The sequence below is a fragment of the Stegostoma tigrinum genome, chromosome 14 (genome assembly GCF_030684315.1).
Source record: "Stegostoma tigrinum isolate sSteTig4 chromosome 14, sSteTig4.hap1, whole genome shotgun sequence".
Lineage (NCBI taxonomy): Eukaryota > Metazoa > Chordata > Chondrichthyes > Orectolobiformes > Stegostomatidae > Stegostoma > Stegostoma tigrinum.
Window position 1 is genome coordinate 67589237 of NC_081367.1, and position 18092 is coordinate 67607328.

An 18092-nucleotide genomic window follows, 5' to 3' on the forward strand; every position below is an offset into this window, starting at 1 on the left:
AGCCTCATGTGCTATAACCGTGCTATGATTATTGTCCAGTCTACCATTACTTGTAATTCCTAATTTATTATAATGAAACCATCTCATTTTCCAATTTTATCATCACTCCCCAGATGAAAGCAGTAAGCAAAGACAGATCAATGATTATAAATAAAACCAAAACTGCAAATGCTGGAAATCCATTCCCCTAGAATGCCTGTTGCACCTGTTCTGATGATACCACCTTATATGGGGTTGCAAGCTCAGAAATATCTACCTTTTCCTTCAAATCAAGGATTCCTGCCAGAGTGACTGACGGGTCCCTTAGCAGTGTTGGACCCATTTGCCACACTTCTACCCTCTTCTCTTCTCTGCCACACTACCATTAGGGTCTTTGGAGCTTCCAGTTACTTGCCACTAAAACACATTACCACACATCCTGGAAAACAGGTCTTGGGGCTGGTACAGTGGTCCGCTCAGGCACAGCGGAAGCCAGAAGCACAGCATCTCATTTTCTGCTTGGGAATGCTGCAGTCTTCAGGACAAAATATGGAGTTCAATTCGTTTATGGCAGATGCGCCTCCTTCCACAACCTTTACCTACCCCTGGTACAGTCAACACAGCACAGCTAACCCATTTTCACCTAGTTATGGTCCCCATTAACTTTTTCTTCTTGTCTGACCATTATCCGACCTTTTGTCTGCCCAAATGTCTCTCTTCCCAAGGGCTGTCTCCACATATTACTTACTCATTTGCCTTCCTCCAACCCTGACTTCAGCACATATGCCAACTTTCCATATAGTTATTACTAATACTGAAAAAGGGTCACTGGACCCAAAACATTAACTCTGCTTTCTCTTCACAGATGCTGCCAGACCAGAGTTTCTCTGGTCTGAATGATTACTTCAATCATGTCAAGAGCCTAGTAAAGATATTTAAAAATCCTGGCTACTTTGGGCAGAGGGTAAAGATGCATGCATTACAGAAGTGCATGTTTATAAATTCAGTTTCACGACCATATTTCATTAGTACTAATTTGTGAATACGTATCAACTACACCATTCCTATTCCTGCTGTTCATCAAGGCATCTTGGAGGCAAGTTTAAGGACTTAAAAGAAAAAATTACTGCAGCACCCTCTGCTGCTTAAAACTAGCACTACACCTCATTCAGTAAAGTTACTTCATGGTCAACCTGCAGAGGGCGATCAATCCATGTTTTAGTCACATGTGCACACATCGTTATAAAGTGATTGTATCAGATTAAACACCACTTTTGGCCACACTGCAGAAACCTAAAAGGCTCCTGTCTGAATAATCTATAAGTGTATGAATGCAGCCTGCCGATGCTCAGTCAACAGTGCTATAATTTTATGCTTTAGTATTCAGGAGCCATAAACACCAGTGTGCGTAAACACATTACTTCTAGCTGCAGTTGCACCATTATAATTAAACTCAGCCTCACTTTCACACTAGAATAATTGCAGTATATTTTCTACTCTATTGCAGTTTCGTCTAGCGAGTCCTTCAACAAAGTATTCCTGATCCCCTCTTGCTCCTCATATACATGCCACCTCCCAGTGGCATCATGTGAAAACACAACATGAAGGGTCTAGGCCCGAAACGTCAGCTTTTGTGCTCCTGAGATGCTGCTGGGCCTGCTGTGTTCATCCAGCCTCACATTTTATTATCTTGGATTCTCCAGCATCTGCAGTTCCCATTATCACTCATTTGCATACATATGTTGACAACACCAATTTTAACCTCACTACTACCTCAACGACTTTTCAGACAGTATCCATAGGGGAAAACAGTATGCCATTCAGCCTAACAAGGTTGCTCTGCCAGTCTATGATCATAGCTGACCATCCAAATCTGCTCCTGCATTCCTCCCCCACCCCCGACACCTTTTGATCCCTTTAAATCAAAAAAAAATCTAACTCCTCCTTAAATATTGTCCTTTAATATTTTGGCCTAACTGCTTTCTACAGCAGAGAAAGCTCAGACTCGACACTGAAGAAATTTCTTCTCAGTCCTCAATGACCTACTGCATCTCCTACAACCGTGACTCCTTGTTCTGGGTTTCTAGGTCAACCAAGACATCTTTCCAGCATTTACCCTGTCTAGTCCTGTAATAATTTTATAGGTTTCCAAAATACCACCTCATAACGAGACCAGAATTGTACACTATATTCTAGGTGGATTCTTAATCAAGGCTACATCTAATTGCAGCAAGACATCCCTGCTCCTGTACCCAAATGCTCTTACTATGAAGGTTTCCATACCATTTCTTCACTACCTTAATGTCATTTGACACACGTTAATCTGCTTGGGTGTTGATAGAAATTGGCACCTTTATTACTGGCAGCACCCATCTTCCACATCAGTCTACGTGGGTACCACAACCGACAGGGAGCATTCCGGGTGAACTTTTTCATGCCTACAAGGCATGACTACCAGCGACCGAGTGGTTAAGGTCAGAGATGCAAATAGGGCTACAACTGCACAAGCTTACACATCTCAGTTGTAAGTCTAAGAACTTACTAAACCATACAGCCCCCTGAGCATGCTCCACTTGGTTAAAAAAACAGAACTGCGGATGCTATAAATCAGGTGCTAGCAAAGCTCAGCAGGTCTGGCATCATGTGAGAAGGAAAAAAAAAAGTTAATGTTTTGGGCCCAGTGACCCTTCCTCATAACTGATGGTAGCTAGGAAACATCAGTTTATTTGCAGAAAATAGGGAGGGGATGGGGTAGGGAGTAGACAAAAGGATCTAGGATAAAGCCCAAAGAGGGGGAAAAGCAGTGGGATAGACAAAGGAGCTGATAACTATCTGGCTAGGAGGATGAATAACCGTTTATAGCAAGTGTTAGTAACTCGTGGTAGTGTGTAATGACAAGCTTGTCAACAGGGCCCCCAAACAGGTCCAGCCTATTTCCCGCAGTTCCACTCTCATCCCATTTTCCCCTCCCACAGCAGCAAAAGGGCTCCCCTTGTCCCTACCTACCATCCCACCAGCATCCATCTCCACCACCTCCAGCGAAACACCACCACTCAACACATTCTCCTCTCCTTCATGGTCCTCCTTCCATACAGACCATCCCCTGCGGGACACACTGGCCCACTCTTCCTTCATCCCCAAACATCACCCACAACCCCAAGATATCTTAGCTGCAATCAGCAAAGGTGCAACACCTGTCCAATTACCTCCTCCATCCCTGTATTAGGGGCTGAATTATACCTTTCAAGTGAAGCAGCACTTCATCTACATTTCCCACAATCTAGTCTACTGCATTTGGTGCTCACAATGTGGTCTCCTCTACATTAGGGAAATTGCTTCACAGAACATCTATGTTCTGCTTGCAAAAAAAGACTCAGCTTCCAATTGCCTGCCACTTTAACACCACCCTGTTCCCCAGCCAACACCTCTATCTCAGGCTTGCATTGTTCCAGCAAAGCTCAGCACAAGCTGATAGAACATCATCCCACTTTCTGCTTGGGGACTCTGCAATATTGAATTCAAGTTCAATTATTTTCAGGCCAAAACTCTCCCATCTCCTCACGCCCCTACCCCACATACCAGGCCTTGTTAGAACATAAATAAAAATCAAAAGATGCCATAAATCAGGAACAAAAAATCAGAACCGTGCATTCTGTGGAAGGGTCACTGGACCTGAAATGTTAACGTTTTGTCCTTCACAGATGCTGCCAGACCTGCTGGGCTTTTCCAGCAACTTGGGTTTTTGTTCCTAGTTAGCAGAGTGACTAACAATAGGTAGTGTGTAATGGCAGGCTATGTGCTAAAGCAACAAATAAAAAAAAGTTGCTGGAAAAGCTCAGCAGGTCTGGCAACAGATGTGTTCTGAATTGTTAACGCTGGCGGCATCTATGAAGGGGGAAAAAGTTAGCGTTTTGGGTTCAGTGACCCTTCTTCTGAACACAGATGTTGCCAGACCTGCTGAGCTTTTCCAGCAACTTGATTTTTGTTTCTTTAGCACACAGTAACTAACAATAGTTAGTGTGTAATGGAAGGCTAACAGTCCAATTAACAACTATCTGGCTAGGAGGATGAATAGCTATCAACTACTTTGCTTTTCCTTCTTTGGGCTTTGGTCTTTGTCCTGTTATTTACTCCCTACCCAATCCCCTCCCTATTTTCTGCGTATAATGTGACATTTTCCTGGCTACCGTCATTTCTGAGGAATGGTCACTGGACCCAAAACATTAACTGATTTTTTTTTCCTTCACACATGCTGCCAGACCTGCTCAGCTTTCCCAGCAACTTTTTTTTTCCCTCCCAGATTTACAGCATCCACAGTTCTTTCAGTTTTTAACTGAAGTGGAGCATGGTCAAGGGGCTGTACGGTCTACTGCTGTTCCTATCAATAAAGTTCTCAGACTGACAACTTAGATGCGCAAGCTTGTGCAATTACAACCCCCCTCACATCGCTGGTCTTAACCACTCAATCACTAGTGGTCAACTTTTGTCAGCATGAATTCCCTACCCTGTTCTGTTCTATATTTTAACTCACTGCTCAAAACCAACTTGTTCAACCATGTGATAACAAGGTGTAGAGCTGGATGAACACAGCAGGCCAAGCTGGAAGGGTTGCGCCCGAAACGTCAGCATTCCTGCTCCTCAGAGGCTGCTTGGCCTGCTGTGTTCATCCAGCTCGACACCTTGTTAGTTATTGCAGATTCTCCAGCATCTGCAGTTCATACTATCTCTTGTTCAACCACGTTTTTGGTTCCGTTGAAATATCTTGTGACTCAGTGTCAAATTTGCTCTGAGGTAACCTGGAATGTTTTACTACATTCAAGCGATACATAAAAGGACTGCTTTTGTTATTCAAAGAAGGAATGAACATGTTGTCCGTATTGTAGCTTCAATAGTTTTTGGTGTCTCAAATCACTTAACAGTCAATTACAAAGACCATACCTCAAAAGCGTTTAAGGTAGGGAAATAACAGCCCTGTGCACACTAAGGTCCACAAGCAATTATTTGAACTTGCATATCAGATAGGACACAAGAAGAAGAATAGCCTACCTCTCCATTGTCAACTGTCAAGATATGAAGATGGGTGCAAAATAGTACGAAAACAGTTTGGGATACAAAGTGTAGCAAGCTACTTATTACTCTGTCAACTGGCCAGTTGTAATCTACAGTTTTTTGTTTAAACAAAATTATTATTCTTCCACGTGTACTATCTGATAAGCAGCTCCCTTCAAAAGACAACCTGCGCCACAAAACACTGATTAAACATGTAAATGAGCATGACTAAATTAAAAAAACTTTAATTAGTTACTTCCTGTAGACTAAAACCTTTGAAATATTGTTACATTCTCATGAAAAATCAATTTACAGCATAGTACATTTTTGATGTATTAGTCACTATAGAACTGGGAAAATAAATTTGTCTATACTACCACAGGGCAGCTGGCCAGTCTGACTGACTCAAGAGGTCATGCTTCTTTTGCATGCCACTAACCGTCAAAAATGCAGAGCTTCTCCTTTTTCAAGAATGTTCGAACAGGAAAGCAGTTTAATCATATACACAATGATAAAGCATTGGATTAAAAAGTCTCCCTCCACATTGCCACCAATTCACCTGAGCACCAGGTTCCATCAGGCCTTTTTCACAGGCCAACCAACAATCCTAGCAGTATCCACCAAAGAACTCTGCCCTGGGAGATGGAATTCACACTGCACCAATTTAGTCCACTTGCAGTACTTCATGGCAGGATCTACCTACAGCACTGTATCTGAATCTGAAACTGTAGACACGTACAATTTCCTTACATGTCTTAATTTTATCTTGCGCTCAAACTCAGATTAAAATCAAATAGTTAAATGTGCTTCCTTTCTTGGATGCCCTAACTGAGCCAGTGGGTTCTCTAGTATCACAAACCTACTTTTAAGTGATAGATCAGCACGCTAAGACTAACCTTATGAGCCACACAGCAAATAGGCACCAAGCCACTTGACTAGCTATATACCACAGGCAGCATCTAAACATTAACCTGACTCCAGATCAAATAGAAATTGCTAGTCAATATCTTTAAATTATCCTGTCACAATTCAGAGAGAACTGGGCACAATTTGAAACCAAGATAAACTGTGGAGCTGGATGAACACAGCAGGCCAAGTATCTTAGGAGCACAAGGCTGTAGTTTCCGGCCTAGACCCTTCATCAGAAAAAGGGGGATGGGGAGAGGATTCTGAAGTGAATAGGGAGAGGGGGGGGAGGCGGAGGCATACCGAAGATGGATAGAGGAGAAAATAGGTGGAGAGGAGAGTATAGGTGGGCAGATAGGGAGGGGATAGGTCAGTCCAGGGAGGACAGACAGGTCAAGGGGGTGGGATGAGGTTAGTAGGTAGGAAACGGAGGTGTGGCTTGAGGTGGGAGGAGGGGATAGGTGAGAGGAAGAACAGGTTAGGTAGGAGAGGACGAGCTGGGCAGGTTTTGGATGGGGTGGGGGGGGGGGGGCGCATTTTGAATCTTGTGAAGTCCACTTTGATACCACTGGACTGTAGGGTGCCCAAGCGGAATGAATTGCTGTTCCTGTGACCATCAGGTGGCATCATTGTGGCACTTCAAGAGGCCCAGGAAGGACATGTCATCTAAGGAATGGGAGGGGGGAGTTAAAGTGGTTCGTGACTGGGAGGTGTAGTTGTTTATAGCAAACCAAGCAGATGTGTTCTGCAAAGCGACCCCCAAGCCTCTGCTTGGTTTCCCCAATGTAGAGGTAGCCACAATGGGTACAGCTGATGCAGTACACCACATTGGCAGATGTGCAGGTGAACCTCTGCTTAATACGGAAAGTCATCTTGGGGCCTGGGATAGGCGTGAGGGAGGTGGTGTGGGTGCAAGTGTAGCACTTCCTGCGGTTGAAGGGGAAGGTGCCGGGTGTGGTGGGGTTGGAGGGCAGTGTGGAGCAAACAAGGGAGTCACGGAGAGAGTGGTCTCTCCGGAAGGCAGACAAGGGTGGGGATGGAAAAATGTCGAGTGGTGGGGTCAGATTGTAGATGGCGGAAGTGTCGGAGAATGATGCGTTGTATCCAGGAGGTTGGTGGGGTGGTATGAGAGAACGAGGGGGATTCTCTTTGGGCAGTTATTTCCTGGGCAGGGTGTGAGGGATGTGTTGCAGGAAATGGAGGCGACACGGTCGAGGGAGTTCTCGACCACTGGGGGTGGGGTGGGGGAGCTGTGGTCCTTGAAGAATGAGGACATCTGGGATGTACAGGAGTGGAATGCCTCATCCTGGGATCAGATGCAGCAGAGGCGGAGGAATTGGGAATAGGGGATGGAATTTTTGCAGGTGGTGGGTGGGAGGGAAGTGGTGTATTCTAGGTAGCTGTGGGAGTTGGTGGGCTTGAAATGGACATCAGTTTCTAGCTGGTTGCCCGAGATGAAGACATAGGAAGGGGAGGGATGTGATGGAGATGGCCCAGGTGAACTGGAGGTTGGGGTGGAAGGTGTTCAAGCAGATGAACTGTTTGAGCTCCTCTTGGGAGCAAGAGGCAGCACAGGAGGCCCAGGATGGACATGTCATCCAAGGAATGGGAGGGAGAGTTAAAATGGCTCGCGACTGGGAGGCACAGTCGTTTACTGAGAATCGAGCGGAGGCGTTCTGCAAAGCGGTCCCCAAGCCTCCGCTTGGTTTCCCCAATGTAGAGGAAGCCACAACGGGTACAGTGGATGCAGGATACTACATTGGCCCCCGCAATAACCGCCCAAAGAGAATTCCCCCTTGTCCTCACATACCACCCTAACAACCTCCGGATACAACGCATCATCCTCCGACACTTCCGCCACCTACAATCCGACCCCACCACCCAAGACATTTTTCCATCCCCACCCTTGTCTGCCTTCAAGAGAGACCACTCTCTCCGGGACTCCCTTGTCCACTCCACACTCCCCACCAACCACACCCGACACCTTCCTCTGCAACCGCAGGAAGTGCTACACTTGGCCCCACACCTCCGCCCTCACCCACATCCCAGACCCCAAGATGACTTTCCATGTCAAGCAGATGTTCACCTGCACATCTGCTAATGTAGTATACTGCATCCACTGTACCCATTGTGGCAACCAAGCAGAGGCTTGGGGACCGCTTTGCAGAACGCCTCCGCTTGGTTCACGATAAACAACAACACCTCCCAGTCGCAAGCCATTTTAATTCCCCCTCCCATTCCTCAGACGACACGTCCATCCTGGACCTCCTACAGTGCCACAATGATGCCACCCAAAGGTTGCAGGAACAGCAACTTATATTCCGCTTGGGAACCCTGCAGTCCAAATGGTATCAATGCGGACTTCACAAGCTTCAAAATCTCCCCTCCCCCCACTGCATCCCAAAACCTGCCCAGCTCGTCCCAGCCTCCCTAACCTGTTCTTCCGCGCAACCATCCCCTCCTCCTACCTCAAGCCACACCTCCATTTCCTACCTACTAACCTCATCCCACCTCCTTGACCTGTCCATCCTTCCTGGGCTGACCTATCCCCTCCCTACCTGCCCACCTATACTCTTCTCTCCACCTATCTGCTCCTCTATCCATCTTCGGTCTGCCTCTCCCTCTATTTCAGAACCCTCTCCCCAACCCCCTCTCTTTATGAAGGGTCTAGGCCCGAAACATCAGCTTTTGTGCTCCTAAGATGCTGCTTGGCCTGTGTTCATCCAGTTCCACACTGTTATCTTGGATTCTCCAGCATCTGCAGTTCCCATCATCTGATCGCAATTTGAAACCATCCTAGGTATTCATCTAACAAATCTGTATTTGACATGATTTTTTTGGATATTTCAACTGGCTAGCCTATCCTCCCACTTTGAAATCTGTATGTGTTGTGGACACTCAAATGAGAATGTGCTGAAACATTATTATATTTATTTAGATCAAGTGCAAGTACAATGACAGCTGTTGAGTTTTAAGTAACTTGCATGTCTTTTAGATACAAAACAGTTTAAACACTCATTGAATTGACAGAAGTATTCATTCTAAACAAGGTCCTGTTGTGATCAATGGCATAGACGACTAAGACAGCCATTTTATCATTTCCCACCTGAATAGAACTTCCTAGACAGCACATAATTTAATGTGAGATAGTAAGAGCTGCCATGTGGGAACAATCCAAGATACCAGTGAAGCTGGAGGAACACAGCAGGCCAGGCAGCCGAAGAGTAGGAAAGCTGGCGTTTCGGGTTGGGACTCTTCTCCAAAAGATATTTCTGAATTAGACAACAGGCACTTCCCCCACAGACCTCAGAGTCCTCGCTGGCCAAGGTCTGGGAGGCAATTCTTCAACTTATGGTATTTTGTCCCACCTATTTACAAAGCAGAAAAACATCCCAAAGCAATTCACAGAAGAATCAGTCAAAATGTGATAAACACAACAGGAAAGGTGACCAAAACCTCGGGAAGAGGTATGTTTTAAGGAATGCCTTAAAAGATGCAGGGGAGGTAGAAATTCAGGAAAATTTCAGGAAGGATTTCCTGAGCTTAATGCCTCAACAGTGGGAAAAGGAACATGGGCAACAAATTATTGTAGAAATCTATGCTGATTCACACCAGAGGCCACCCTCTTCGCTCATGAATTACCTTTAGACCATCTTTAGGAAGCCGGTAACCAAATCTTGACGGGAGATCATCAAAGTTCTGCGTTTGATTATCAATAGAGTGCTGAAAAACATTAAAGAATTACAGTTTCAGGCAGTCATCAGATACTGCCTTGTATGGTCATTAATAATAAAGTGATCAAAAGACTTAGCATACACATGAAATTTTTGCAAATTTTAAATCGAGACAAATCTTAAACCAGGAAACATACTGTAACATTAATTCAAAAACAATTTTTGGGATCTCGGCAACAGCTCAAAAGGAAGTCTCCAAAATTCTGAAGGGGTCTCACATTAGGACTTATAACACTAACTCGTTCTCTTCAGATGCCGCTGATGTGTTTCTCTAGTACTTTGTTTTTTTTATAAAATGAAAAGGAATTATCTATTGTTCATTCATAGCTGCTCCCAGAGCACTGAGACAGTTAAACAACATGGGGCCTCAGCAGCACTTAGTTACAATAAGATCACAAAGACTTAACTGGTTTATTTCGCTGAAATATGCAAGTGGGCTTTTTGTAAAAGTACACAATGCTATAATAAAAATTTTTCCTGGTGCCATCTGACAAAATTACTCATTAATTTAAATTAACAAGTTGCCTTCGTTGAACCCAGGAGCACAGAATTGCTGACGCATAGTGAAAATCTCTATACTAAAAACTAAACATCTCCTTAAAACAGACATGGGATCAAATTTGGTTTCCTTCCACAGTCCAAAAATATGTAGGTTAGGTGGACAAGTCATGCTGGATTGCCTATAATGCCCTGGGATATTCATTTGTAGAATCCTACAGGGGGATTACAGGCCCAACAAGTCCACACCAACTCTCCGAGAAACATCCCACCCAACACAACCCCTCCCCCAACCTTATCCCTGCAAGCCTACACCCCCTATGGCCAATCTACCTAACCTGCACAACTTTGGACTGTGGGAGGAACCCAAAGCACCCGGAGGAAACACAAGCAGACACGGGGAGAATCCGCAAACTCCACACAGACAGTTGCCCACGACTGTAATTAAAACAAGATCCCTGGCCTTGTGAGGCAGCAGCGCTAATCAGTCACCAATCTGTACGTTAGTTCTGGGAATTACAAAGGTTAGGAGGGTCTGGGCGAGAGTTGGTGTGGACTTGATGGCCCAAATTGTCTGCTCCTACACTGCTGGGTTATGATTTATGAACTCATCCATCCTGTTACTCTGCTCTATCGGAAGAATTTTACACACTGTATTTTGACAGAAACATTGCCTTCCAAAACGAATTAAAATTTTGCATTTGCAATCGAAGTGTTGATTTCTTTTTGGCTGTACTTACTGCGATAATGTCACCTTCCACAGGCCACAGGTGGAGAAAAGCAACAAAATAAAAGCTTATATGAATCTGTGATGCAGATAAAATCAACAACCCCAACGGCAAAATCATCTTCAAAAATTGCTGCAAAACCTATTCAATAGAAATAAAACAAAATTAAACAGATGTTTTATGTCCAGACATTTACATACCACCTAAGATTAACATAGAAAGGTACTTAACATGAGTCTTATGAAGCAAAATGCACATCACTGAACTTAATATCTGCTTGTGATTAAATGACAAAAATCTTCCTCTGATCAAACAAAGTGACGTCTTAAAAAAAGGAGGAAAGCAAAATATAGCTTAAAAGGATACAAGTAAGGAATTTGTAAGGTTAGGACCCAGACATGTGAAGGGATGGGTACCAGTGATGGATTGATCAAAAATCAGGGATGATTAAGAAGCCTAAATTATAAACACCGATAATCATAGAGGGCACAGTAGGAGATTTCAGAGAGTGGAGTCACCTGACGGAGGGGCAGCACCCCAAAAGCTTGCAAATTCAAATAAACAAGTTGGATTTCAAATAAACCAGCTGGGCTACAACCTGGTGTCATGTGACTTTTGTCACTAAAAGAAAGCTATACCGGAACCAGAATTAAAGCTGTTATATGCTGCAGAGCACTGAAAGACTAAAGTTGAACAGTTCCTTTATAATTTGTTTTAGTTTATCTGTTTTAAAATGGCACTGGAGAGTGATGACACTGTACAACACTTTTCACTGTAATTTTATAACAAAGTACATGTTACAGTAAATAAATCAAACAAAATCAAAAAATGAGTTTCCTGTTGACGGCCACTTCGATACCACCATGCTCCCTGGCCAACATTTCAGTCTAGGTAGGGCCCAGTGAAGTGCCCCAGCGAGGCTCAGAGCACGCTAGAAGAACAGCATCTCATCTTCCATTTGGGAACACTGCAGCCTTAAGGATTCCATATCAAGTTAAACAAAATTTAACGCTCCTGTGTCCTTTAGTTACTCCCACACTTCAGACTTTCAGCTACTAATGGTTCCCATCATCAGCTTGTCCTCCTTCCCTGGCTTACCATCATCCATCTCTTTTTTGCCTGTCTCTTGCTCCCCTTGCATAGTCTCCAAATATCCCCGCACTTCTTTAACTTACTACTCAGTCCCACCCGGTCTTCAGCATTTGCGACCCTTTTTCCCCAGCTACGATTGGTTCTGTGAAAGGGTCTCTGGACCTATTATGTTTATACTGTTTTCTCTCCACAAAAAAAACTACATTATTGGTGATAAATCCCCAAAGACAGCTGAAAAATTCTTCAAGCTTTAGAAGGCTCAGCACCTGATGCCCAAGCATTTTGGGACAACCGGGATCGGGGGGGGGGGGAGCGGTGACGAATGAGTGGAACTGGAGTCAAAATACAAGTACACATCACTTGAAATAGAAGGTACTTTGTTTGGAACACAGTTCAAGAACAATTAAAAGTAGTGCTATAATTCAAATACTTCAAAAATTCTAATTTTTTTTCAAGTAAGAGGCAGCCAAGTTAAATTTAGAGATATAAAAAGAAAATAATACCTAAGAACATACCTCCTTATACCCAAGAGGCAGCCAAAATGGTGACTTTGTACACTTTACGTTGTACTGGAGTACAAGCATCAATAAACCTAGTTCTAACAGAAGGCAAATGAAGCAGAGGGGATAGAGTCATAACACTCCATCTAACCTAATGCTAAGCATTGACTGTTCAACCAACCTGTTGACACATTTGTCAAACAGATACTTCATGACACGAGTCTTAAAAATCCATTCCACATTTCAGAATGAATTCAAATCCATACATCAGGCTAGGAAGCAGCAGCAGGGAATGCCAAGAAATTATTCTAAAATTTTGCAAATACTGAGTGACAGAAATAGCTACAAAATTACATTCACACAAAATATGTGCCCTCTAGTTTTGAAGAATGGAGGTGCAATTTAAGTTAAAACTTAAGTTTTGACGAGTTCAATGGGTAAATACCAGGCAGATCCTTTCCCTGGTTGGACAGTCTAGAATGAGGATGGTCATTAGGTAAATCGGATGTTATTCCATTAACATATGGTAATGGGATAACATCTCATTAATTTTTACGCTCCTTATCTTCTCACACAGGGATATGTGGAAACTGTCTTAAACTTCCTGCTGAATAGGATTGGGTGGGAAACGTTCGTAAAGATGTGAGACTTCTGTAATTCTGTAAAGGGGTGAAACTTCTGTTTCTACTGGAGTCACCAGGTCAATGATCTTTGTTCAGGCCAGACATTTCAGCAACTTGAAATCGCATCCTGTTGTTATCATTCACTTCGTGAAGTATCAATGCTGTATCCTGTTCTCTTTATGTCCCACATGTAGTGATTGTTTTACGTAGCAGCCAAAATAGAGTATAAAAAGCAGGGACTGTCTGCTGTTCGGGGAGAATCACTTACAGAACTCAGCACTCTGCGCCGGGTTGAGTACAACGATCCTCCACAGCTTGTACTTGCTTAATAATAAAGGATTGTGTTTTTGTAGCCAGGTCAGTGTCTTGCTATTGCATCAAGTCCGCGAAGGTCTCCGAAAAACTGAGGAACATCAGGGAAAGGGATGAGCCATTTAGGACTGAGATGACAAGGATCTTCTGTACTCAGATCTGTGGAGTTCTCAACTGCATATAGCTGTGAACGGTTGGATGTATACTTAATGCAGAAACTAACAGTCTTTTGGTTGTACAGGTAATCCCTAGGGTGCAAAAGGGTTGTGTTCCGGAGTCTGTACGCAAGTTGAAACACAACACAGGATAATATGAAGCAGTTATTCTTAAATCCAAGAAATAGGCATGTGTCAGGCCTTTGAAATTACACTCATGTGGAATTACATTTCTAAGTCAGGGAGCCCCTGTAAAGGGAATCAGGGAACACTGCAACAGTCGTGCCAACAAGACACTAGCAAGTTGAGTACTACTGTATACAAACATATGGCATGCATACATGAATGCACAAGTGCACTCCAAATCTTATGGTTGGAGAAAATCAGCAAAAACAGTAAAGTCAAACGAGTAAATGATAAGGATTCAGACTGGCATCCGCATCAGGAAGAAGTTTAAATTGAAATTCCACTAAGTGTGCTAACCCTTTAGGTGCAGTTACATGATCTACACTGACAACAGTGAATTAAGACAACCTCAAAAAAATCATTTAACTGGGCTGAGAAATTCAATTGTTTAGACTGAAGTAGCAATACAGACACGTGTCAGGAGGTTACTCAGTAAATTAGGCAGTGATGCAGATGTGCAATCTGAACATCACAAATGTTGAATTTTCCTGGTAACATTAAGAAGTCCTTTTTAATTTGATTTTGTTTGACTTGGGCAGCTTTGAGAAAATAAAGTTACAAAGAAAGCTTCAAACATAACACAGTCTCGAGCATTTTCCGACATGACCGAGGTATGAGCTATTCACTGTGTAATTCATATTCACAACTCTTAGCACTTGGTACTAGACAACTGAAAGGCATGCAGAGCGCTATGCTCTAAGTGCTACAGGAGCAAATATGATACGATGTGTACCAGCTTCAATGGTAACGAGAAGGGAAATGAGAGATTGCGATGAAGCATTATAACAAAAGTATCTACATGAACAATTAAGTAAAGCAACTGTTCAAGTGACTTGAACAATCATGTTTCTTAAACATGCATTAATTTACATTGCATGTGCTACTGAATCCCTCTGAAAGTCAGTCACCACATCCAAAGCAGTTTTGAAAATGCTTACTCCTCAAAAAATTAAAAGAATCCATGCTTGTTTCCAAGAATATCAAAATATATTTCCCTATTTTCAGATAAAATTATTAAAGTTTGTCACTTAGACAAATTTGATTTCTGCGCAAATTTCTCTTCACTCCAGATTCCCTTTTGAACTTGGGAGGAAAAGCAGTTTGGTCCGTGATTCATTCTTGAATCCAACCATTATTGCTGAGAATTAATCATGTCTTTCAGGTTATAAAATATGGTATCACAGATATAGGTATACATTACTGTTACTTTAACTTACTGGAAGTAGAATGAGGAGTCCACATTGGAATACAACATTCACGTTTACTTATTGGGTGATCTGTCCGATCAGTATAAAGCTCTCTCAGTGTAGGTTTAGTGGCCTAAGTAGGGGAGGCAAGTTGCATTTACACTTAAAACAACTGAGGTGTACAAAAGCAAAAATCACTAACACTGTACAATTAAATAAGACGCAACAATCCCAAAAGGCTACAACTCTCAAAATGATTGCCATGGGCAAAATAACTACAGAGGGACATCTGTCTTTAGCACCTTCAAATTCATATAATTATTCTATTGTATGATGCCACAGTGGCAGAATCGGAGAGAAAAATTATCCTCCCATGTAATTCAATTCCTATTCATTAAAGCACTACTCAGATAGCCAGTCCTGAACAAGATGCCTCCCAATTTTGTGTTTGCACATTGAGAGGCTTAAGGCCATAATGGAGTCAACTAGTTCAGAAACTCATGTGATTGTTTCATAGTTTCAGCTTCCTATTTAGCTAAGCAAAAATAAGCGTATGTACAGAGTCTACGGAGGTATGAAGAAGCACTAACTTTACAAAAGCCACGTGTTCATGTGGTTCCACATTTACAAATTCGGTAGCAGGGATCAAGATCATGTGACATTACATCTTCACTGGAAGTGATGCAGAGTGTTTCATTGGCATATCATCAGTCATAACCCCTTAAGCTGTAACGAGGAATCTTACAGTACATAAAAGCACAAGTAACAAAAGGAAGGTCATAAAATGGGACTTATAGGCTTCTTAGATTCACACCTATTGCAAATCAACTGATAACAGCCATCTTAAGTATGTCTTTTTGAATCTCTAATTTTATGTCTTAATTATGAAGTCAAATCTAAACCCCACAGACTATTAGCATGCCAGAAAAAAATGAAGTATGACAGCAGTCTATTGCTACACTTCATTAGGATTGAGGGGTAATTGTTCTTAAGGTCCACTATTACCAAAGTCAAATTATACTTGCTTACAGAATCTCAAGGAAACTCAGTAACAATGTTACTTCTTAAATCATATTTTCTAAAATTGCATTAGGAGTGCAAAATGTTGAATTGGTCAAAATAACAGCATAAAATCAGGCCACGCAACCATTCAAGTCTATATAGGACCCTTTTCCAGTTTTGCAAGTTACTTATTATAAAAATTTGATATGGGCAGCATGGTAGCTCAGTGGTTAGCTCCAGAAGCACAGGGTTATAGGGATGGGGTGGGTTTGTATGGGGTGCTCTTCACAGGGTCAGTGTGGATGTTATGGGCCTGCTTCCACACTATACAGATGCTTATGAAATCCTTTTCAAAAGGAATATTCTGCCAGTTATCAATCTAACCTAGTTTTTAAAAAATAAAATTCACACTTTCATCTTTTTTGATCTTGAGTTCATACATACAGTCATCCTGCCAACTACAAACCATCACTCATGTTAACTTAATTCTTTATTAAGCTGGATAGATATTGGCTTAGATAATAAAACGTGAGGCTGGATGAACACAGCAGGCCAAGCAGCATCTCGGGAGCACAAAAGCTGACGTTTCGGGCCTAGACCCTTCATCAGAGAGGGGGATGGGGAGAGGGAACTGGAATAAATAGGGAGAGAGGGGGAGGCGGACCGAAGATGGAGAGTAAAGAAGATAGGTGGAGAGAGTATAGGTGGGGAGGTAGGGAGGGGATAGGTCAGTCCAGGGAAGACGGACAGGTCAAGGAGGTGGGATGAGGTTAGTAGGTAGCTGGGGGTGCGGCTTGGGGTGGGAGGAAGGGATGGGTGAGAGGAAGAACAGGTTAGGGAGGCAGAGACAGGTTGGACTGGTTGTGGGATGCAGTGGGTGGGGGGGGCGGAGAAGGAGGAGAGAGCTGGGCTGGTTGTGTGGTGCAGTGGGGGGGGGGGGGGGGGGGAGAAGAGAGGGGACGAACTGGGCTGGTTTAGGGATGCAGTAGGGGAAGTGGAGATTTTGAAACTGGTGAAGTCCACATTGATACCATATGGCTGCAGGGTTCCCAGGCGGAATATGAGTTGCTGTTCCTGCAACCTTCGGGTGGCATCATTGTGGCAGTGCAGGAGGCCCATGATGGACATGTCATCAAGAGAATGGGAGGGGGAGTGGAAATGGTTTGCGACTGGGAGGTGCAGTTGTTTGTTGCGAACTGAGCGGAGGTGTTCTGCAAAGCGGTCCCCAAGCCTCCGCTTGGTTTCCCCAATGTAGAGGAAGCCGCACCGGGTACAGTGGATGCAGTATACCACATTGGCAGATGTGCAGGTGAACCTCTGCTTAATGTGGAATGTCATCTTGGGGCCTGGGATGGGGGTGAGGGAGGAGGTGTGGGGGCAAGTGTAGCATTTCCTGCGGTTGCAGGGGAAGGTGCCGGGTGTGGTGGGGTTGGAGGGCAGTGTGGAGCGAACAAGGGAGTCACGGAGAGAGTGGTCTCTCCGGAAAGCAGACAGGGGAGTGGATGGAAAAATGTCTTGGGTGGTGGGGTCGGATTGTAAATCCGCTCAGTTCGCAACAAACAACTGCACCTCCCAGTCGCAAACCATTTCCACTCCCCCTCCCATTCTCTTGTCCATCATGGGCCTCCTGCACTGCCACAATGATGCCACCCGAAGGTTGCAGGAACAGCAACTCATATTCCGCCTGGGAACCCTGCAGCCATATGGTATCAATGTGGACTTCACTAGTTTCAAAATCTCCCCTTCCCCTACTGCATCCCTAAACCAGCCCAGTTTGTCCCCTCCCCCCACTGCACCACACAACCAGCCCAGCTCTCTCCCCCCCCCCCCCCCCCCACCCCACCCACCCACCCACTGCATCCCAAAACCAGTCCAACCTGTCTGCCTCCCTAACCGGTTCTTCCTCTCACCCATCCCTTCCTCCCACCCCAAGCCGCACCCCCAGCTACCTACTAACTTCATCCCACCTCCTTGACCTGTCCGTCTTCCCTGGACTGACCTATCCCCTCCCTACCTACACTCTCTCCACCTATCTTCTTTACTCTCCATCTTCAGTCCGCCTCCCCCTCTCTCCCTATTTATTCCAGTTCCCTCTCCCCATCCCCCTCTCTGAAGAAGGGTCTAGGCCCGAAACGTCAGCT

The 18092-nt window shown here is 44.0% G+C and overlaps 1 protein-coding gene across 3 annotated transcripts in view; it reads right to left on the reverse strand.

The window, feature by feature from the left end:
* rnf13 (ring finger protein 13) overlaps nt 1–18092 on the reverse strand; it is a 214121-nt gene that overhangs the window by 162804 nt on the left and 33225 nt on the right. For 2 of the 3 annotated variants that reach the window (XM_059651210.1, XM_059651209.1), the window contains exons 2-3: nt 10907–11035; nt 9577–9657 (exon numbers count right to left, since the gene is read on the reverse strand). In XM_059651210.1, coding sequence (XP_059507193.1) covers nt 9577–9657; nt 10907–11014 — 189 coding nt within the window. In that variant the 5' untranslated portion in view covers nt 11015–11035. Of the gene's footprint in view, nt 1–9576; nt 9658–10906; nt 11036–13377; nt 13513–18092 lie in introns of all 3 variants that reach the window. The other variant, XM_059651211.1, reaches the window with a different exon arrangement.